We start from the raw sequence: 23,947 nt of genomic DNA on the forward strand, positions 1-23,947 counted from the left end.
TGTATATACATATATATATACATATATATATATATATATATATATATATATATAAAACCCAGCCCTCAAACCTCATCCCTCTAATGCTAACCTTCATACTGTTCCTCGATTTCATCTATCTTGCTTTCGACCACTCAACCATGTCTTTGGCCTGGAATGCCTTCCCTCCTCATATCCAACAGACACTTTCTCTCCCCACTTCCAAGGCCTTATTGAAGGCATGTCTACTCCAAGAGGCCTTCCCTGACTAAGCCCTCCTTTCCCCTTCTCCCACTCCCTTCTGCATCACTCTAATTTGCTCCCTTTATTCACCCATCAATTCAGTCCCACAGAACTTATGTACATATCTGTAATTCATTTATTTATATTAATGTCTGTCTCCCCCTCTAGACAGTAAGCTTGCTATTGCCAGGAAATATGTCTGTTTATTGATATACTGTATTCTCCCAAGTGTTTATTGCAGTGGTCTGCACTCGTTAAGTGCTCAATAAATGTGATTGACTGATTGGATTTTAAGACATGTCCAACATCTGTTTAAATAAAAATGAGGGAGTATTCCTCACAAAACCAGAGTAGTGGTCCTAGAAGCAGAAGCCAATTTGGAGCAGAGGAATTTGTCTGTAGGATGAAAAAGCAACCCAACCTTCAACTCCCAGGAATGCCTCTAGCATTCCCTTATGATCCCCTCTTCCTAATTTTTTTTTAAAAATAGAACAGTAATAATAACAATAATAATAATAATGGCATTTATTAAGTGCTTGCTACATGCAAAGCACTATTCTAAGAGCTGGAGAGGTTACAAGGTTTTCAGGTTGTCCCATGGGGGGCTCACAGTCTTAATCCCCATTTTACAGATGAGGTACCTGAGGCACAGAGAAATTAAATGACTTGCCCAAAGTCACACAGCTGACAATTGGCAGAACCGGGATTTGAACCCATGACCTCTGACTCCAAAGCCCCTGCTCTTTCCACTGAGCCATGCTGCTATGATTCTGTGATGCCTCAAAACTTTGGTCTCAAGTTATACACACAATAAGCCCTCAATGAATACCATTAATTGATTGAGAAAATGCCAAATTTTATGTACTGATGCCTTGGCATCTCATATCTTAGCCTTCTACCTTCTGAGTTTGGGCTGCTGTTGTCCATTTTAATTCTCAAAATGAGCAATGGGCTTGTAACACTCTAGCATGGTCTTTCCAAGAGCCCAGGATATCCTATGCACACAGTGAGCCCTCAGCAAATAATAAAGATGAGAATGTGCCAGGTAAAGGTGACTAAGCTTTGACTTTATAGTTCAATAAAAGAGTCACATTCACAAATCAGAGCCTTTGAGATCCTGGGAAACTATTGTTTTACCTAGAATCTCTTCAGGGCACATTTCACCTCTTGATTCCTCAGACTATAGGTCAGAGGATTTAGCACGGGAGCGAAGACTGAATAGGAGAGAGAAAGCAGCTTATTGGTCTTGGGAATGTAGGAAGATTTGACTCGGAAATAGGTTGAACTCGTAGCCCCGAAGAACAGTGAGACTACAATGAGGTTGGATGAGTAGGTGGAGAAGGCTTGGTGAAAACCCTCAGTGGAGGACATCTTCAGGAAGTTGATGAGGATGCAGATGTAAGATGCAGTTATCACTACAAAGGGGAGCATCAGGACGATAACAGTTGCGGTTACACCATATAACTCAAACGCAAAGGTGTCTGTACGTACACACCAGCTCTAAGAGAGGAGGGCCATCACAGAAGAAATGGTTAATTATATTATGCCCACAGAAGTGCAATGTAAACATCATTGTAATCTGTACTGTTGCCACAGGAATCCCGGTTAGCCAGGAAGCCAGGGCCAGCTGCAGACAGAACCTCTGGTTCATAGTGAGTAAATAGTGGAGCAGATGACAGATGGCGACCTGTCTGTCATATGCCATTGTTGTCAGGATCCAACACTCCGAAGGCCCGAAAAAGAAAAGGAAATACATCTGGGCTGCACAGCCACCAAAGGAAATACTGTTATACTTGGACAGGAAATTGGTGAGCATTTTGGGGATGACAACAGTGGTATAGCCAATATCTTTAACAGGAACAGACTCCTAAGGAAAAAGCACAAGGGGGTTTGAAGGGCAGGGTCCACAGTGGAGACCAGCACTAAGAGGGAGTTTCCAGTCACGGCTATCAGGTATATCGCAAGGAAAATCATAAACAGGATGACCTGAAATTCATGGAGACTGGAGAAACCCAAAAGAATGAATTAAGAATGTAACTGATTGCCTTCTTTTATCGAAGTAAAAAAAAATAGTGGTAATCTCCTTTTATAAGTGGTTTATAAGGACAAGGGAGAAGGAGAGGTATATAAAGGGAAGGGAGAAATCCAGGAGTAGAAGCCATATCTGCCATTTGCTAGCCGGGTTTCCTTTCTACACTATTTGATAAGATGGTGAATGCTTTATTGAGAAATTTACCTGCCTCTTGAAGGAGGACTGTTCTTTTCTGGTTGATTTGAAAGGCTGATGTTTTGGTTGATAGGGCCTCTTTGAAGTTTGGGGGTGACCCTTGAGAGGTTGTCCCTAGGTCATTGCTTAGAGCAAAGGAAGCATGGAATAGCTCATTATCCTTTTGCTTAATCTTTCTTTATAGAAATATGGAAAGCTTTGAAGGATGTCATGTCCATGAGATGCTTGTATTTTTTACACTTAAAAGATACTGTGAAATCATTTAATTTTAAACTGTGCACATTGGGGATAAGGTTTAAAATGTGTTTACCTGAGTTTGTCGGGATTTTGATATTTCCAAAGCCTTGCCTTCAAATTCTGCTTATGTAAAAGGAAAATATCATCTCAATTTTGTCTCAATTTAGGCTAGGTAGAATTCTTGGAATTCTTCATTGTGTTCACATTGGAAATATCCAATAGATTATGAAACTGAATCCTTGATGGGTTTTTCATATTATATTATATATATTATATATATATATATATATTATATTCATCTCTGTCTTCAGAGGTTTGGAGACTGGGTAAAAAAAAACTGCTCAGAATTTGTATGCACCAAGGAAGATTGATTTCTGATCATTATATTAGCTATTCATTCAGTACTGAAAGTTTTTTCAGTTGATTAAGGACATATAATTTCCTGTAGATTGTACAATCCTTGTTGGCAGGATTTTGTCTTCCAGTTTTGTTGAGTTGTACTTTTGTGTTTAGTACAGTGCTCTGCACACAGTACTTGATCAGTTAAAACAACTGATTGATTTTGATATTCAGTCTTTCAAAGAAAAGCAGATACAGAAATCAACAGTAACAGAAATCTACAGAAATCAGATTACAATGGCTGCAGGAGTGAGCTCTGTACCTAAACATTGATCATCACAAAGGTTTCAGTGTGCTCTCCTAATAAACAGTGTTGGTTCTCAAGGCAAAACAGCAAGCAAGCATGAGAAGCAGTATGGTGTAGTGGATAGAGAATCGGCCTGGGAGTCAGAAGGTCATGGGTTCCAATTCTGACTCCACCACTTGTCTGCTGAGTGACCTTGGGCAAGTCATTTCACTTCTCTGGGCCTTAGGTACCTCATCTGTAAAAAATTGGAATTAAGAGTGTGAGCCCAATGTGGAACAGGGACTGTGCCCAAACTTGCATCTACCCCAATGCTTAGAACAGTGCTTGGCACGTAGTAAGTGCTTAACAAGTACCATTATCATCATTACCATTATGATTATTGTTATTATTATTAGTGTATTATACCTACAGTGGAAAAAAGTTAAACAATGCCCCACAACCAGCCCTGAAATCGGTGGTTTTTGTTCAACCCGAACCAAAGAAAATTCACCCCGCTTAGACCAGGGAAAATAATTCCTTCTTTATTCTCTTTTAGAGTCTCACAAATCCCAACCATAAGATTGAATTCTGAGAAATGAAGATGTTTTTATATCTAAAAATGGATTGCTGTGATCACAATTATGCTATTTGTAATCTTTAATGTCAACATCAATCAGTTGCGTCAATCAAAATTGAATCAACTCAAACACAGAAGGCGCTTCTCCCATAATATTTTCAGGTTTAATCAAAGAAATGAAATATTTTCTACTCTAAGTTGATTAGTGGCATAGGTAATTCAAAGTAATTGACAATACAAAACTGAGGGGACTCCACCCAGAAATAGAGAATGGGGAGTTTACTGCTTCAGATTTGTGAGGTTACAACATGGGGTTGAAGTTGAAGGGAATGTACATGTTGCAGTTGATGATAATTTAAAAACCTGCAACACCCAATCCATCTGGAATAATTGAGCATTCACTTGATATTGTGCCCTCTATTAAAATTATTTGGTTATAGAGTTACTTTCTGATTTTTAAAATGGCATTTATTAAGCACTTCCTGTTTGCCAGGTACTGTACTAAGTGCTGGGGAAAAACAACACAGTCAGGTTGGACGAAATCTAAGCTTGATGCCCTGGCAATGTCACTCATTTTCCACACAGTTATTTACCTGGTCACCAGCAAAATCTCTTTTCAGTCTCCAGAACAAGTAGCTTGTGTCTTCTTTCTTAAATTCATAATCTCTCTGAATCTTTGGTCTCTATTCTCACTTTGGTGCCCTTCCCTTTAGGACTACTTTTTAATATTTTGCTAACTGACCAATTGTCAGTGTTAGGTTCCATTATGCATAACTTGCTTTTGGATATTTCACTTTTTTAGTAAATAGTTTTAATTTGAGTGGATGTTAAATATCAATTAAAATCTTTTCAGCCTGGAATACCAGGTTTAAGGGCTACCTTGTGACTCATGGATTTTTTTTAGTAAATCCTTAGTAATTCCACCTCCGAGAAGCCTCAAACCGGCATGATCACCTAATATCTCCCAGGACAGAGACCATCCAATGATGATTAGTTCTCTCCAATGAGAAGCCAAAACCTGGTGCAGTCCAACAACCATCATCAAGGACAGAGACCAACTTGAGGACACTGAAATCTTTCCACCGAGCAGCCACATTTCAATCTACTATTTCATAACCTCACCCAAAGCATGATAGGCACAACCGGGTCTAATAAACTGATCTGAAAAGCAACGTGGCCTAGTTGATAGCCCATGGGCCTGGAAGTCAGAAGGATCTGGGTTCTAAAACCAGTTCAAATTTTTTGCAGTGTGGCCTTAGGCAAGTCACTTTCACTTCTCTGTGCCTCAGCTACCACATCTGAAAAATAACATTTAAGAGTGCTAGCCCCATTTGGAACATGAACTGTGGCCAATTTGAAAAGTTTGTATGTACCTCAGTGCTAATTATGGTGCCTAGCATATGATAAATACTTACCAAATACCACTTAAAAAAGGACTGATAAAAGGAACTGAATAATCAGTTAATCTCTAGGTGTTACTATTCAAAGGGATTGATTTTTTTTTCTTTTGGAATGAAACAAGTACTTGCTTTGAGCTTTGCTGAGTGCTGAAAATGATTAGATGTCATTTCACTTATGGTTTAGCTTCAAAAATCAGGCCCAGTAATTGGATTTTAAGACATGCCAGCATGTGTTTAAATGCAAACGAGGGAGTATTCCCCAAAAGAGTGGTGTAGTTATCCTAATAGCAGGAGTGGATCAACACCAGAGGAACTTTTCCGATGGATGAATAATCAACCCAACCTTCAACTCCCAGAAACTCCTAAAGCATACTTTTCTGATCCTTTCTCCATACTTTCAAAATAAATCCATATAATATTAAGACATATCATTAACTCTTTAATGATATAAAACTTTGGCACAACTTAAGCCCCAATAAATACCATTAATTGATAGAGAAAATATCCAATTTTTGAGTGTCCTGTTCTCAACCTCTCATCTCTTGCTAGTCTTCTATGTTATGAGTTTGTACTGGTGTTGGCCATTTTAACTTTGAGAACAGATGTATTCTACTATGGTCCTTTCAAAGAGCCTAGAATATTCCCTGCACACGGTGAGCCCTCAGCAAATTATAAAGATCGGAATATGCTAGGTAATGGTGACTAAGCAAAGCCACTCACTTTTTCTTAAAAATACTCACCTTCATAAATCAGAAACTCCTAGATCATGACAAAATATCGTTTTTATCCAGAATTCCCTTCGGGGCACCTTTAACCTCTTGGTTCCTCAGATTGTACATCAGGGGATTTAGCATGGGAGTGAAGATGGTATAGGAGAGAGAAAGCAGATTCTTGCTCTCAGGAGAGTAGGAGGATTTGTCTCGGAAATAGGTCAAACTCACAGCCCTGAAGAACAGTGAGACCACAATGAGGTGGGACAAGCAAGTGGAGAAGGCTTTGCGTCGGCCCTCTGCAGAGGACACCTTCAGTATGGTAACGAGGATGTGGACATAAGATACAGTGATTACTCTAAAGGGGAGCCACAGTAAAGTCACAATCCCTATGACACCATACACCTCAAACACGAAGGTGTCTTTGCACACCAGCTCTAAGAGAGTAGGGCCATTGCAGAAGAAATGGTTAATTGCATTAGGCCCACAGAAGGACAGTGTAAGCATCATTGTAGTCTGTACTGTCACCATGGGAATTCCTGACAGCCAGGAAGCCAGGGTCAGCTTAAGACAGCACCCTTAGTTCATAATGAGCAAATGGCAGAGCAGGTCACACATGGTGGCCTGTGTGTCATAAGCCATCGATGTCAGGATCCAGTATTCTGAGGGTCCGAAAAAGAAGTAAGAAAAGCATCTAGGCTGCACAGACACCGAAGGAAATACTTTGATTCTCGGATAGAAAATTAGTGAGCATTTTGTAGATGACGACAGTGGCGCAGCCGATATTCATAAGGGAGAGGTTTCTGAGGAAAATGTACATGGGGGTTTGAAGGATGGGGTCCACAATAGAGACCAACACTAAGAGACTGTTTCCTATCAAGGCTATTAGGTATATCACAAGGAAAATCATAAACAGGATGATCTGAAATTCTTGGATATTTGAGAAACCCAAAAGAATGAATTCAGTCACATGTGACTGTATGCTTTCCTTCATTGGTATTGCTTTATTTTAGTAATGTAATTACAGAAATATCTGGGCTTAAAATGTGTCTTCTCTGTTCAGGAAAAAAATCACGATGCTTTCAGGGTCCAGGTCTTACCTCCTAACATTCGTCAGCATGAACTTGGCTAGCTTGTTTGGTCAAGGATGAAGGAGGTGATCACAATGTGAAATATATGGTATCTAGGTTTTCTATGGCAGAAGAAAGTTCAGGAAAATAGAAAAGTGGTGAAGTTAGCCAATAATACAAATTCTGCAAAGGAATGATAAGAAAGTGTTTCATTTTATCCTCACTTGCTTCTAGTGGTTATCATTATTAAGTGCTCATTTTTCCCACCACACTACATCCTGTCACCTTCATAGGACTGGACAAAGTCTGCAAGGGGGATTAAATAATCACAGCTTGTCTGCAGGAAACAAAGCACCACAATATACGAGTCATGCATAGAAATCTCTTCAACTCCCCATCACAAAACAGCACACATATAAACCCACCTATACACAAACATACTTACACACATGCACACAGCAAGGGTGCTCATGCATCTAACAATGAAAGGGTGAAGGTTTTTCAGAAAAAAAAAAACAACCTAAACAAAACATGTGCTTCTTAGAAACATGGAAGATCCACAAATTGGTCCCCTGTTTCCCTGCTCATCCTCTTCCCCCAGCCTTCCTGTGACCATTTGTTACAAATCCAGCCCCTCTTCCTTATCACCTGTTTTATTTCAAGTCCCATCCTTAGGGAAGAAGAGCTATGATTTTAACTTTGGGAAATGGGTTCCAAAAAGAAATAAATATTGGTCTTCCCTTACTCAGAAACCTGGAAATCCTTCGCTACTCTTCCTTTCTTCATTTGGAAGTGACAAGAAGCACAGATGTTATCAAGAGGATAACAGATTGAAACTGAGCCCAGACTGAGCCCCCTCCTTCGTCTCCCCCTCCTATCCCTCCCATCCCCCTCCGCCTTACCTCCTTCCCCTCCCCACAGCATCTGTTTATATGTATATATGTTTGTACATATTTATTACTCTATTTATTTTACTTGTACATATTTATTCTATTTATTTTATTTTGTTAATATGTTTTGTTATCTGTCCCCCCCCTTCTAGGCTGTGAGCCAGCTGTTGGGTAGGGACCGTCTCTCTATAGGTTGCCAACTTGTACTTCCAAAGCGCTTAGTACAGTGCTCTGCAAACAGTAAGTGCTCAATAAATACGATTGAATGAATGAATGAATAAATGAATGAAAGAGGATCACAAGGGTGGGAGAAGAGGGATAGTTTGAGAACCAGAGAACCAGGAAAACCTTCTAAATTCCCTAGAGTGTTTTTCTTTTCTTTTCCTGACAAAGTTTTATTGTCTCTGATGTTTTGTTTTTATTCTTAATGGAGGATTTCATTTTTGAATAGCTTAAGTGAAAGGAAAGGGAAGACGAAAACAAAACCCCAAATCTATCTCGAGATTCTACACCATGATAACTATATAGCGTTTGAGGACCAGTTCTGTTTACTAGGAACAGTTGACCTGATTTTATATTTTTGAAATACTACAACAATTTGAGCTAGTCAAATGGCCAATTGGATGGTAGTCTGGGTAACTAAAAAACCTGCGAAGTTTTATCTGACCCCTCCTATAATGGAAGGATTCCAAAAGTATTATAATGCTTTCTGTTCACTGAGCACGAGGAGTGATTTCTTTTACTGTCCATAAAATAGATTTGGGAATAACATTTCCACATATTTACCCCTTTTGCATCATTCCTTTGCCCCAGAAAGAACCCTTTATCACTCAGAAACTGGATCATTTTAACAACTTTATTCTTCATTCCCTATTGTCTCTCAGTACCTAGTCCAGTGATACATTACACATAACAACAAGGCACTGCTCTTGCTCTATCCTACTCTATCCTAATCCTCCTCGACCGCTCAGCTGCCTTCGACACTGTGGACCACCTCCTTCTCCTCAACACGCTATCCAACCTTGGCTTCACAGACTCTGTCCTCTCCTGGTTCTCCTCTTATCTCTCCAGCCGTTCATTCTCAATCTCTTTTGTGGGCTCCTCCTCCCCCTCCCATACCCTTGTTGTAGGGGTTCCTCAAGGGTCAGTTCTTTGTCCTCTTCTGTTCTCCATCTACACTCACTCCCTTGGTGAACTCATTCGCTCCCACGGCTTCAAGTATCATCTCTACGCTGATGACACCAAAATCTACATCTCTGCCCCTGCTTTCTCTCCCTCCCTTCAGGCTCGTGTCCCCTCCTGCCTTCAAGACATCTCCATCTGGATGTCTGCCCGCCATCTAAAACTCAATATGTCCAAGACTAAACTCCTTATCTTCCCTCCCAAACCATGCCCTCTCCCTGACTTTTCCATCACTGTTGACGGCACTACCCGTCCTTCCCGTCTCACAGGCCCGCAAACTTGGAGCCATCCTCGACTCTGCTCTCTCATTCACCCCTCACATCCAATCCGTCACCAAAACCTGCCGGTCTCACCTCCACAACATCGCCAAGATCTGCCCTTTCCTCTCCATCCAAACTGCTACCCTGCTGGTTCAATCTCTCATCCTATCCCGACTGGATTACTGCATCAGCCTCATCTCTAATCTCCCATCCTCCTGCCTCTCCCCACTTCAATCTATACTTTACGCTGCTGCCCGGATCATCTTTGTGCAGAAATGCTCTGGGCATGTAACTCCCCTCTTGAAAAATCTCTAGTGGCTATCAATCATCCTACGCATCAGGCAAAAACTCCTCACTCTCGGCTTCAAGGCTCTCCATCACCTCGCTCCCTCCTACCTCACCTCCCTTCTTTCCTTCTACAGCCCAGCCCGCACCCTCTGCTCCTCTGTTGCTAACCTCCTCACTGTGCCTCGTTCTCGCCTGTCCCGCCGTCGACCCCCAGCCCACGTCCTCCCCCTGGCTTGGAATGCCCTCACTCTGCACATCGGCCAAGCTAGCTCTCTTCCTCCCTTCAAAGCCCTACTGAGAGTTCACCTCCTCCAGGAGGCCTTCCCACTCTGAGCCACCTCCTTCCTCTTCCCCTCTTCCCCATCCCCCCGCCTTTCATCTTTCCCCTCCCCACAGCACCTGTATATATGTTTGTACGTATTTATTACTCTATTTATTTTACTTGTACATATTTACTATTCTATTTATTTTATTTTGTTAAAACGCTTTGTTTTGTTGTCTGTCTCCCCCTTCTAGACTGCGAGCCCATTGTTGGGTAGGGGCCGTCTCTATACGTTGCCAACTTGTACTTCCCAAGTGCTTAGCACAGTGCTCTGCATACAGTAAGCACTCAATAAATTCGATTGAATGAATGAATGACACTTTTCTTCAACACATCAGATGGTAGCACTCCATTTCCTGGAAGTCTTTAAGGACACTTATTACCATTAATACCAAATGAAGTCTTTTGTGTGTGAACTTCACAGCTCTCTGACAACTGCCTTCCTTCTAAGTCATTCTCTCTACTCAACTCAAGGAAACCTGTTCACCAACGCAACACTTTCCACTTTATTTGCCCGAGCCAATTTTTTTTCACCAAACCAGACTTCTGCCACTTCTTTTAGCCCTACAAATTCCAACTCCTTCATGATCTCTTCCCACAATATCCCTTCCCAAGCTGTTTACTTGGGACATTCGAACTTGGTTGTAGTCCTCTTGTGCAATTGTTAGTTGTGTATGTTATTTTAAACACCTGGCTCATTTATCTAGCATTATAAGATGGTCATGCTTTTATACTGGACCTATCCTCCCCAACAGTTTGAAAGTCTAAATTTCAACAGTGCCTAGAACAGTGCATTGCACAAGAATGGCATTCACCAAACACTTTTCATAATCAATCAATCGTATTGCACTAAGAACTTCATTCATTCAATCAATCAATCATTTATTGAATGCTTACTGTTTGCAGAGCACTGTACTAAGCGTTTGGGGGAGTACAGTACAACAGATTTGGTAGGTGTGTCACTTGCACACAAGGTGCTTATGGTCTAGAGGAGCTCACTAGTATTGTCCCATCCATCCTCCCAACATCACTGTGAGATCTAAAAGAGCTTAAGTAGAAGTATGTTCCTCTTTTAAATGGGAGAGAGGAAAAAGGGGAAATGAGAGATCTAGGATTAGAAGCCAAATCTGCCATTTCCTTGATGGTTGTCCCTTCTGCACTATGTACTAACACGTTTATTGAGAAATTTACCTGTCTCTTGAAGAAAGATTGTTATTCCCTGGTTGATAAGATAAGCTCATGTTCTGGATGATAAGGCCTCTATGAAGTATTGTGGTGACCCCTGATGGATGGCCCCCAGGCCATTGCTTACAACAAAGGAAGCAATGGGGTAATATGGGAAGCTCCATTAAGATGTCATGCCCATGAGATACTTGTATTTTTTACACTTAAAAGGTATTTTGAGATCATTAAATTTTTAACTGTGCACATTGGGGATAAAGTGTAAACTGTGTTTGCTTGAACTTTTAGGGATTTTGATTTTCAAAAGCCTTGCCTCCAAAGTGTGCTTATCTAAAAGGAAAACTTTATCTAAATTTTTGCCTGAATTTAAGCCAGGTATATAACTGTTGGAATTCTTCATTGCATTCACATTATAAATGCCATATAGACTATAAATCTGAATCCTTGGTGGGATTTTTTAAAACTATATTCATCTCTATCTTCAAATATTTGGTGACTGGGTAAAAAAAAGTGCTGAGAATTTGCTTGTGATGGTGGAAGAATTATTTCTGATTATTATATTTAATATTAGCTGCTTATTCAGTACTGAATTTTTCTTTAGTTGATTAAGGACAGACTGACTTTCCTGTAGATTGTAAGATCCATGTGGGAAGGGATTGTGTCTCCCAATTCTATTGAATTGTACTTTTCCAAATGTTCAGTACCTGCTCAAAGAAACCACTGATTGATTTTGGTAGTCAAATTTTCACAGAAAAACAGATATAGAAATCAACAGTAATACTCAGATTACAATGGCTGCAGGAGTGAACTCTGTTGCTAAACATTTATCATGATAAAAGTTTCAGTGTGCTCCCCTAATGAATGGTGTTGGTTCTCCAGGAATGAAACATTATACCTATCAAGGGACAAAAGTTTAACAGTGCCAGACACCCAACCCTGAAATCGATGCCTTTTGTTCACCCGAAACAAATGAAGCTTTCCTCACTAGGCCAAGCAAGTAATTCCTAACTTATTTTGTTTTAGAGTCTCACAAATCCCTCTCATCAGATTGAGTTCTTACAGATGAAGATGTTAGTATATCTAAATACGGAATACTGCAATCACTATTACATTAACTAGTCATAATCCTTAATGCCAATGTCAATCAGTGATGTAAACTAAAATTGAACAGACTCAAACAAGGATGTTGCTTTGTCCATAATACTTTCAGGTTTCATTAAAGAAGTAAAGATTAGTCTACTTTAGATTGAGCAGTATCACACAGGTAGTTCAACATAGCTGACAATGCAAAAATGAGGGGAGGCAACCCAGCAATGGTGAATAGGGATTTACTGTTTCAGATTTGTGAGATTGCGACATGGGGTTAAAGATGAAGGGAATGTACATGCTGCAGTTGATGATAATTTGAAACCTTGCTACAATCCACCTTGAATACTTAAGCAGCCACTAAATATTCTGTCCTCTATTGAAATTATTTGGTTATAAATATACTATCTGAAATTATGTTTGTGATATATACTAAGCACACTAAGCACTACCTATGTGCCAGGCATTGCACTAAGTTCTGGGGAAGATACAAAATATTCATGAAGGAAAAAGTCTAAACTTAATTGCCTATTAATGTCACTCATTTTCCAGTCAACCTGTTACACGGTCTCCATCAGTTGGTTTTCGGTCTCCTGGTGGCTTCTTTCTTAAATTCATATTCTCTCTGAATCTTTGGTCTCTAGTCTCACTTTGGTGCCATTCCCTTTAGGCCTACTTTTTAATATTTTGCTAACTGACCAATTGTCAATGTTAGGTTCCACTATTTCTTTAGTAATTAGTTTTAATTTGAGTGGATTTTAAAGATCAATTAAAATGTTTTCAGCCTGTAATACCAGGCTTCAGGGCAACCTTGGAACTCATGGATTTTCTTAGTAAATCCTTAGTAACTCCTCCTCCAAGAAACCTCAAAACATCATGGATCACCTAACTTCTCCCAGGACAAAGACCAACCCAATGATGACGAGAAGCCACAAACCAGTGTGGACCACTGAACATTCCCTGGGACTGAGACCTGCCTGAAGATACTGAAATTTCTCTGCTAGGAGACTACAAACCAGTGTGGACCATCAACCATCGCCTGGGACAGAGATCTGGCCCAAGAATTCTAAGATCACTCTGTCCAGTGGCCACAAACCTGTGAAGACCATCATCCATCGCCCAGGAAAGAGACCTGGCTGAGGATGTTGAGATCTCTTCACTGAGAAATCACTCTACCATTTCACTCTATCATTTGATAATCCAACTCAAAACATGATAAGAAAAATCTGGTCTAATAAACTGAATTGAGAAGCAGTGTGACCTATTGGATAGCCAGAAGTCTGGGAGTCAGAAGTATCTGGGTTCTAATCCCACGTCTGCCAACAGTCTGCAGTATGACGTTGGGCAAGGCATTTCAGTTCTCTGTGCCTCAGTTACCTCGTCTGTGAAATGGGGTTTAAGACTGTTAGCCCCTTGTGGAATATGGACTGTGTCCAACTTGATTAGCTTGTATGTAATCCATTGCTTAGTAAGGTGCCTCACTCATAGTAAACACTTAACAAATACAATTAAAAATGATCAGAAAAGGAACTGAATAAACAGTTGATTTCTAGGTGTTATTATTCAAAGGGATGGACTTTTTTTCCTTTTGGAACAAGGTATTTACTTTGGGATTTGTTGAATGCCAATAATTATAAGGTGTCCCTTCAGTTATGATTTTGCTTCAAAACTCAGACCCAGTAATTGGATTTTAAGACATGTGAGTACCTGTTTAAATGCAAATGAGGGAGTATCCCCTGAAAGAACAGTGGAGTGGCCCTGGTAAGAGGAGCAGATCAAGAGTAGAGGAACAGAGAGCCCCTGAACTCTCCTTGCCATTAGACCTTTTGATTTGACTGACCCATGGACAATTCATCCTTCTACTTAGGGCATCATCTACCTATTTTATTGTTGCTTCTGCATGTTAACTGTCAATTGCTCTCTATGATGTTATCATCTGCTTATTTTATTATTGCTATTGCATATTAATTGTTAACTGCTTGCTGTGCTGTCATTTACCTGGCTGACCTCACCACGAACTATAAACTCCCCTACTCCCATCTGCCCTTCCCAGTCCTTGCCTTTCCCTTCCCCTCTCCCACCCAGCTCTTTCCCTCCCTTTCCCCCACCCCCACCCCTTCACCCCACTCTATCCACAGTATCCCTCTGTACCAGTGCCAACCCTCAACCCCTCCATTCCAACACCCTCCCTCCCCGCCTCCTCGCCCCCGCCCCATCCCAGTTATCCTTTCTCATCACCACCCCTCTTCCCCCTCTCCAAGCCCAGGCCCCCGTCAATTCACTCCCATCCAAACCCTCCCCCCCACGCACCCTTCCCCCCCCTCCCCTCCCTCCACAGCTGCTGCCAGGTGTGGCCTTTGGAACACCCTCTCCATTATAGGTAAGCTCTCTTTCATCCTTATACAGTTCCTTTCCAGCTATCTCCTCCTCCTCGCCCTTACCGAAACTTGGCTCAACCAGGATGACACGGTCTCTTCTACTGCTCTCTCTAGAGGAGGCCTCTTCTTCTCCCACTCCCACAGACTCACCAGAAAAGGAGGAGGTGTCGGCTTTCTTCGCAGACCACAATGTCACTTTTGCACTATCCCCCTCCCCTTTCCCTTTCCTTCCCCTTCTTTGAAGCCCATATTATTCGCCTCTACCATCCCCTCCAGATTCTTGTAGACATCATCCACCGCCCCCCTGGCACTACCTCCAATTTTTTTAACGATTTAGACCACTTTCTCACCTTCTTTTCTCCTTTTCCATGCCCACTCTGATCCTCGGAGACTTGAATATCCACATGGCTGTCCCTGCTGACTCCTCTGCCACCCACCTTCTATCTCTTCTTGATGCCAAATTCCTGCCCCACCCCACCTCACCTACTGACCAACTTGATCAAACCCTCTACCTCATCATCTCCTACCGCTGCACTATCTGCACCCTCCCCAACCCTGAAATCCCTCTTTCTGATCATAGCCTTCTCACCTGCCTCTTCACTCACACTCCTACCCCTATAAGTCTATATTGTTACCCCACAGAGACCTCAGCTCTCTCGACCCCATCTCTCTCAGCACATCACACCCCACGTCACCTCCCTATCCTCCCTACCCACTCTTGATGACTAGATTTCTGCTCTCAACTCCACCCTCTCTACTCAGACTTCTTCCACTTCTTCCAGCTCTCCAAATCCAACCACTGCTTGTGCTCTTCCCAAAATATTCATTCATTCGATCGTATTTATTGAGTGCTTACTGTATGCAGAACACTGAACTAACCACTTGGGAAGTACAAGTTGGCAACATATAGACACCATCTCTACCCAACAACGGGCTCACAGTCTAGAAGGTGGAGACAGACAACAAAACAAAACATGTAGACAGACGTCAAAATCGTCAGGACAAATAGATTATAGCGATATGCACATCATTAACAAAATAAATAGAGTAGCAAATATGTACAAGTAAAATGAATAGAGTAATAAATCTGTACAAATACATGCAAGTGCTGTGGGGAGGGGAAGGACCTAGGGTGGGGGATTGGGAAGGAGGAGAGGAAAAAGGGGACTCAGTCTGGGAAGGCGTCCTGGAGGAGGTGAGCTCTGAGGAGTCTTTTGAAGGGAGGAAGAGAGCTAACTTAGTGGATATGTGGAGGGAGGACATTTTAGGCCAGGGGAAGGTCGTGGGCCAGGGGTCGACAGAGGGACAGGCGAGAACGAGGCACAGTGAAGATTTTAGGGGAAGAGGAGGAAAGGGTGCGGGCGAGGTTGTAGAAGGAGAAAAGGGAGGTCAGTTAGGAGGGGGTGAGGTGATGGAGAGCCTTGAAGCCAAGGGTGAGGAATTTTTGCGTGATTTGCAGGTTGACTTGCAAAACACTGGGAATTTTTGAGGAGGGGAGTGACATGCCCCCAGCGTTTCTGTACAAAGATAATCCAGGCAGCAGAATGAAGTATAGACTGAACTGGGGAGAGACAGGAGGATGGGAGATCAGAGAGGTGGCTGATGTAGTAAGCCAGTCGGGATAGGATAAGAGATTGAACCAACAAGGTAGTGGTTTTGATGGAGAGGAACGGGTGGATCTTGGCGATGCTGTGGAGGTGAGACAAGCAGGTTTTGGTGTCAGATTGGATATGTGGGGTGAAGGAGAGAGCAGAGTTGAGGATGACACCCAGGTTGTGGGCTTGTGAGATGGGAAGGATGGTAGTGCCATCTACAGTGACAGGAAAGTCAGGGAGAGGACAGGGTTTAGGAGGGAAGATAAGGAGATCAGTCTTGGATATATTGAATTTTAGTTGGTGGGAAGACATCCAGATGGAGATGTCCTGAAGGTAGGAGGAGACACGAGCCTGAAGGGAGGGAGAGAGAGCAGGGGTGGAGATGTAGATTTGGGTATCATCAGCATAGAGATGATAGTAGAAGCCGTGGAAGCGAATGAGTTCACCAAGGGAGTGAATGTAGCTAGAAAATAGAAAGGGACCAAGAACTTACCCTGGAGGAACCCCGACAGTAAGAGGATGGGAGGGAGAGAAGGAGCCGCAATGGAGACTGAGAATGAATGGCCAGAAAGATAAGAGGAGAACCAGGAGAGGACAGAGTCTGTGAAGCCAAGGTTGGATAGTGTGTTGAGATGAAGGGGGTGATCCACAGTGTCGAAGGCAGCTGAGAGGTCGAGGAGGGTTAGGATAGATTAGGAGCCATTGGATATGTGAAGAAGGAGGTCATTGGTGACCTTTGAGAGGGCAGTTTTGGTGGCGTGTAGGGGACGGAAGCCAGATTGGAGGGGGTCAAGAAGAGAGTTGGAATTGAGGAATTCGAGGCAGCAAGTGTACATGACTCGTTCTAGGAGTTTGGAAAGGAACGGTAGGCAGGAGATAGGGTGATAACTAGAAGGGGAGGTGGGGTGAAGAGAGGGTTTTTTTAGGATGGGGAAACATGGGCATGTTTGAAGGCAGAGAGGAAGGAACCAGTGGAGAGTGAGCGGTTGAAGTTGGAAGTTAAGGAGGGAAGGACGGAAGGGGCGAGAGTTTTCATAAGATGAGAGGGAATGGGGTCTGAAGCACAGGTGGATGGAGTAGCACTTGAGAAAAGGGAGGAGATCTCATCTGAAGATACTGCTGGGAAGGATGGGAGAGTAGTAGAGAGGGTTGAGAGCAGAGGGATGAAGAAAGGGGAGGGGTGACATTGGGAAGCTCAGACTTGATGGAGTTAATTTTACTAATGAGCTAGGAGGCCAGATCGCTGGTGGTTAGGGATGGAGGAGGGGGAGGAACAGGGGGCCTGAGAAGGGAGTTAAATGTACGGAACAGCTGACGGGGATGACGGGCATGGGTGTCAATATGGGAGGTAAAATAGTTTTGCCTGGCAGAGGAGATGGCAGAGTTAAGGCAGGAAAGGATAAACTTGAAGTGAACAAGGTTAGCTTGGCGTTTAGACTTTAGCCAGCAGCCTTCAGCAACTCGAGCATAAGAGCGAAGGAAGCAGACAGTGGCAGTGATCTAAGGCTGTGGGTTAGTGGTACGAGAGAGGCAAAGAGAAAGGGGAGCAAGCCAGTTGAGTTGAGTAGAGAGGGTGGAGTTGAGAGCAGTAATCTGGTCATCAAGATTGGGTAGAGAGGATAGGGAGGCGAGGTGGGGCATGATGCGCTGAGAAAGATGGATGTGGTCGAGGGGTTCTCTGTGGGGTAGTAATATAGATTTACAGGGGGCAGGAGTGCAAGTGAGGTGGCAGGTCAGAAGGTTATGATCAGAGAGCGGGATTTCAGAGTTAGTGAGGCTGGAGATGGTGCAGTGTTAGGAGATGATGAGGTCAAGGGTGTGACCAAGTTGGTGAGTGGAAGAGGTGGGGTGGAGCAGCAGGTTGGCAGCATCAAGGAGAGATAGAAGGCGGGTGACAATACACCTTCCTACACTGTCCACTCAACTACCTTTAGATTTGGTTATACTCTCGTGTATTTCTGTAGGTTGTATTTGGTTATTTAAAATACCCGTCTCCTCTTATCTAGTGTTTACAAGAGGTTCGTGCTTTTCTATTGGACCTATCTCCCTCAATTTGAAAGCTCCTGGAAAGCAAGAACCACATTTTATCCTTTCTAGATAATTCCACATACAGTGCATACAACAATTGTATTTTCTTGTATTTATGAACTGTACTTTCCTAGAGCTTAGTACAGAGTTCTGCACACAGTAAGCACTCAATAAATACGATTGAATGAATTGAATGAATGAATGAATAAAGCAGTGCATTGGGCAAAGATGGTGTTCAACAAACACTGCTGCTACTCAATCAATCGTATTTATTGAGTGCTTACTGTGTGCAGAGAACTATACTATGCACTTGGAATGGCACGGTAGAATAGATTTGGCAGTCTTTTCCCCTGCCCACAAAGTGCTTAAAATCTAGAAGAGTGTACTAATATTGTCTCATCCATCCTCCCAACATCCCTGTGAGATTCAAAAGAGCAAAAGAAGCAGTTATGCTCCTTTTACAGATGGCAAAGGGGAAAAATAGGAAGTGAGAGATCCAGGATTAGAAGCCAAATCTGCCATTACCTAGCTGGTTGTCCTTTCTACATTATTTAATAATAAATGGTGAATGCTTTATTGAGATATTTACCGGCCTCTAGAAGGAAGCTCAGTCACTTTCCTGGGTGATTTGAAAGGCTCAGGGTCTGGATGATAATGTCTCTTTGACGTTCTGGGGTGACCTCTATCTGAGAGGTGGTCCCCAGGCCATTGCTTGCAACAAAGGAAGCAATGGGATAGCTCATCATTATTTTATCTTTCTTTATAGAAATATGGAAAGCTTCAGTAGGAAAACTCATGCCCATGCGATGCTTCTATATTTTACACTTTAAAGATATTGTGAAATAATTGATTTTTTAATTGTGCACACTGGGGATAAGGTGTAAAATGTGTTTGCCTGAGCTTGTAGGGATTTTGATTTTTCAAAAGCCTTGCCTCCAAACTCTGCTTATTTAAAAGGAAAATGTCATCTAAATTTTGCCTGAATTTAAGCTAGGTTGATAAGTGTTGGAATTCTTCATTGTATTCACATTAGATACAACATATAGATTACAAAATAGAATCCTTGGTGGGGGTTCTTATTTTCATCCTTCTCTTCAAATATTTGGTGACTGGGTGAAACAAACTGCTGAAAATTTTATTGAGATAGTGGAAGATTTATTTCTGATTATTATATTTAATATTAGCTGTTCATTAAGTACTGAACTTTATGTACATTGTAACATACTTGTGGGCAGAGATTATCTACCAATTCTATTTAATTGTACTTTCCCAAAATGTTTAAAACACTGCTCTGCACACAGGACTTGCTAAAAAAAAAACCCACTGATTGATTTTGGTATTCAAATTTTTACAGGAAAAAAATATAGAAATCAACAGTAGTACTCAAATTACAATGTGAGCTCTGTAGCTAAATATTTATAATCACAAAGGTTTCATTGTGCCCTTCTAATGAACAGGTTTGGTTCTCACGTCAAAACAGTAACCAAGCATGAGAAGCAGCATGGTGTAGTGGATAGAGCATGGGCCTGGAAGTCAGAATGTCATGAGTTCTAATCTGACCTCACCACGTGTCTGTTGTGTGACCTTGGGCAAGTCACTTATGGCCAAGTTACTTAACTTCTTTTGGCCTCTGTTACTTCATCTGTAAAAAGTTGGGATTAAGAGTGTGAGTACAATATGGGACAGGAACTGTGTCCCACCTTGTATCTACCCAAGCCCTTAGAACAGTGCTTGGCACATAGTAAAAGCTTAACAAGTACTATTACTATTGTTAATAATAATAAATTTTATCTATGAAGGGATAAAAGTTAAACAATGTCCCACACCCAACCCTGAAATCGGTGTTTTCTGTTCACCTGAATCAAAGAAAATTCTCCCCTCTAAGCCAGTGAAGGTAATTCCTTCTTTATTCTCTTTTAGGGTCTTATGAATCCCACCCATCAGATTGAATTCTTAGAAATGACGATGCTTGTATATATAACCATGGAATACTGCAATCAGGACTTGTTTTGATGTGTATAGATCTATAATTCTATTAAATTACATTGATGCCTGTTTACTTGTTTTGATGTCTGTCTCCCCTCTTCTCGACTGTAAACCCACTGTGGGCAGGGATTGTCTCTATTGCTGAATTGTACTTTCCAAGCGCTTTGTACAGTGCTCTGCACACAGTAAGTGCTCAATTAATATGAACGAATGAATGATTACATTGACTAGTCATAATCCTTAATGTCATCATCATTCAATAATGGCAACCAAAATGGAACAGATTCAAATGTGGATAGTGCTTTTCCTAAAATACTTTCAGGTTTAATCAAAGAAGTGAAAATTAGTCTACTCTAGATTGAGCAGTGGAACAGGTAGTTCAAAATAATTGACAATACCAAACTGAGGTTAGGCAGCCCAGCAATGGAGTATGGGGAGTTATTGCTTCAGATTTCTCAGGTTGCAACAAGGGGCTAAAGTTGACAGGAATGTATAGGTGTCAGTTGATGATCCACCTTGAATAATTGGTCATTCACGAGATATTTTGTCCCCTATTAAGATTATTTGGTTAAAAGGGTTCTTTTTTTATTTTAAAAAAAATATTTGTTAAGCACTTTCTGTTTGCCAAGTACTGTACTAAGTGCTGGGGAAGATTCAAAACAATCAGGTTGGACAAAGTCTAAGCTTGATTTCCAGGCAATGTCATTCATTTTCCAAATAATTTTGTACCTGGTCCCCAGCGAAGTCTGAACAACTAACTTGTGGCTTCTTTCCTACATTCATGCTTTCTCTAGGGTCTCTTTGGTGCTTTCCCTTTATAGGCCTACTTTTTAATATTTTATTAATTGACCATATGTCAGGATTAGGTTCCTTTATACATAAGTGGCTTTTCCTTGCTTTACTTTTTTAGTAATTAGTTTTGATTATAGTGGATAGTAATATCAATTAAAATCCAGTCAGCCTGGAACACCAGGCTTCAGAGCTACTTTGTAACTCATGGATTATTTTTAGTTAATCCTTAGTAATGCTCTTCTGAGAAGCCTCTAACTGGCACAGATCACCTGATATCTTTCAGGACAGAGAACAGCCCAGTGCTACCGATTTCTCTCCACTGAGAGGCTACAAATGGGTACGGGCCATCAACCATTGCCCAGGACAGAGACCTGCCTGAGGAAGCTGAGATCTGTCTGCCAAGCAGCCACATTTCAATATACAATTTGATAACCTAAACCAAAAGATGATAGACACAATCTGGTCTAATAAAGTGATTTGAAAAGCTGTGTGACCTAGTTGATAGCCAACAGGCCTGGAAGTCAGAAGGATCTGGGTTCTAATCCCAGCTCTGCCAATTGTTTGCAGTGTGACCTTGGGCAAGTCACTTTCACTTCTCTGTGCTTCAGTTACCACATCTGTGAAATGAATTTGAAGACTTTTATCCTCACGTGGAGCATGGAATGTGGCCAATTTGAATAGCTTGTATGTGCCTCAGTGCTTAGTACAGTGCCAAGCTCATAATAAACTCTAACAAATGTCATTGAAAAAATGACTGATAGAAGGAACTGAATAAACAGTTGCTGTCTAGTAGGTTCTATTCAAAGGGATTGAGTTCTTTTTTCCCTTTTGGAACGAGACAAGTACCTGCTGTGAGCTTTGTTGAGTGCTGAAAATTATTAGATGTCACTTCACTTGTGGCTTTGCTTCAAAGCTCAGGCCTGGTAATTGGATTTTAAGACATACTATCATCTGTTTAAATGTAAATGAGGTTAGGGGTGCTAGTAGCAGCAGTGGATCAAGAGCAGAGGAACTTGTCTGATGGATGAATAGTCAACCCAATCTTCAGATCCCAGGAACTCCTAAAGCATACTTTTCTGATCCTTTCTCCATACTTTTTTAAATGAATCAATAGAGTATTGAGATATTTCATTACTTTTTAAATGCTACAAAATTTTGGCCACATGTTCTGTATCTTAAGCCCTCAATAAATGCCATTAATTGATCTAGAAAATGCCCAATTTTACAGGTGTCCTGGTCTCAGCATTTCATCTCTTGCTAACCTTCTGAGCTTGTACAGGTGTTGGCCATCTTAACTCTGAGAACTGATTTACTCGTCCATGGTCTTTCAAGCACTTGGAAAATAATAAAGATGGTAATACACTAGAGCACGGTGAATAAGCAAAGCCACTGACTTTTTGATATATTAGCAAAAAAGTCATCTTCCAAAATCAGAGCTTCCCAGATCCTGGGAAAATATCTTTTTTTAACAGAATTCTCTTCAGGGCACCTTTCACCTCTTGATTTTTCAGACTGTTGATCAGGGGATTTAGCATGGGAGTGAAGAGTGTATAGGAGAGAGAAAGCTGCTTCTTGCTCTCAGGAGTGCAGGAGGATTTGACACGGAAATAGGTCAAACTTGCAGCCTCAAAGAACAGTGAGACCACAGTGAGGTGGGCTAAGCAGGTGGAGAAGGCTTTGCAACGGCACTTGGCAGAGTACATCTTCAGGATGGTGACGAGGATGAGAATGCAAGTTACAGTGATCAATCCAAAGGGGAGCATCAGAATGATAACAGTTTCAATTGCATCATACACCTCAAACGCGAAGGTGTCTATGCACACCAGCTCTAAGAGAGGAGGGCTATCACAGAAGAAGTGGTTAATTGCATTAGGCCCACAGAAGGGCAATGTAAACATCATTGTAGTCTGTACTGTTGCCACGGGAATCCCTGATAGCCAGGAAGCCAGGGCCAGCTGTAGACAGAGCTCCCGGTTAATAATGAGATAATAACGGAATGGGTCACAGATGGCTGCATGTCTATCATAAGCCATCGTTGTCAGGATCCAACATTCCGAGGCTCCGAAAAAGCAGGAGAAATACATCTGGGCTGCACAGCCACCAAAGGAAATATTTTGATTCTTGGACAGGAAATTGGTGAGCATTTTGGGGATGATGGCAGTAGTGCGGCCTATATCCATTAGGGACAGACTCCTGAGGAAATAGTACATGGGAGTTTGAAGGGCAGGATCAACCGAGGAGACCAGCACTAAGAGGGAGTTTCCCATCAAGGCTATTAGGTATATCACAAGTGAAATCATAAACAGGTAGACCTGAAATTCATGAAGATTGGAGAAACTCAAAAGAATGAATTCAGTCACGTGTGACTGATTGCCTTCCTTCATTAGTGTGGGTTTTCTTTTAACAGTACAAGTACAGAAATATCTGGGGCCAAAATTCGTCTTCTCTTTCAGGAAATAAATCAGTAGCAATGTTTTCAGTGTCCAGGTCTTGCCTACAAGCATTTGTCAGCACGATATTTGGTAACTTGTTTAGTCCTGGATCAAAGAGGTGACTGTGGAATGTATGGTGCCTAAGTTCTCCTTGGACAGAAGCAAGTTCAGGAGAGTGGGAAAGTGCTGAAGTTAGCCAATAATGTAAGTTCGGCAAAGGAATGATGAGAAAGTGTTTCATTTTTATCATCACTTGCTAATAATTTTTATCATTATTTAACTCTCATTTTCCCCACCACACTTTGTCCTATCAACTTCATACGACAGGGCAAAGCCCACTAGGGGATTAAATAATCACAGCGTGCCTGCAGGGAACAAAGCACCTCAGTACATGATTCATACATAATAATATCTTCAAATCCCCATCACACAACAGCACACATAAACCCACTTATATA

General features: G+C 41.7%; 1 protein-coding gene across 1 annotated transcript; it reads right to left on the bottom strand.

Annotated features, from left to right (window-relative positions):
• Positions 1-1,359: 1,359 nt before the first annotated feature.
• On the bottom strand, positions 1,360-23,441 carry LOC119924201 (olfactory receptor 10A2-like). The gene is made up of 6 exons (XM_038743179.1): positions 22,545-23,441; positions 7,099-7,130; positions 6,722-6,801; positions 6,383-6,537; positions 2,008-2,089; positions 1,360-1,703 (listed from the first exon to the last, which is right to left on the bottom strand). Exons 1-6 carry the CDS (start codon positions 23,439-23,441, stop codon positions 1,360-1,362), a joined length of 1,590 nt encoding a protein of 529 aa, XP_038599107.1.
• Between the last annotated feature and the right edge of the window lie 506 nt (positions 23,442-23,947).

Source organism: Tachyglossus aculeatus, unplaced genomic scaffold (genome assembly GCF_015852505.1).
Source record: "Tachyglossus aculeatus isolate mTacAcu1 unplaced genomic scaffold, mTacAcu1.pri scaffold_87_arrow_ctg1, whole genome shotgun sequence".
Classification (NCBI taxonomy): domain Eukaryota; kingdom Metazoa; phylum Chordata; class Mammalia; order Monotremata; family Tachyglossidae; genus Tachyglossus; species Tachyglossus aculeatus.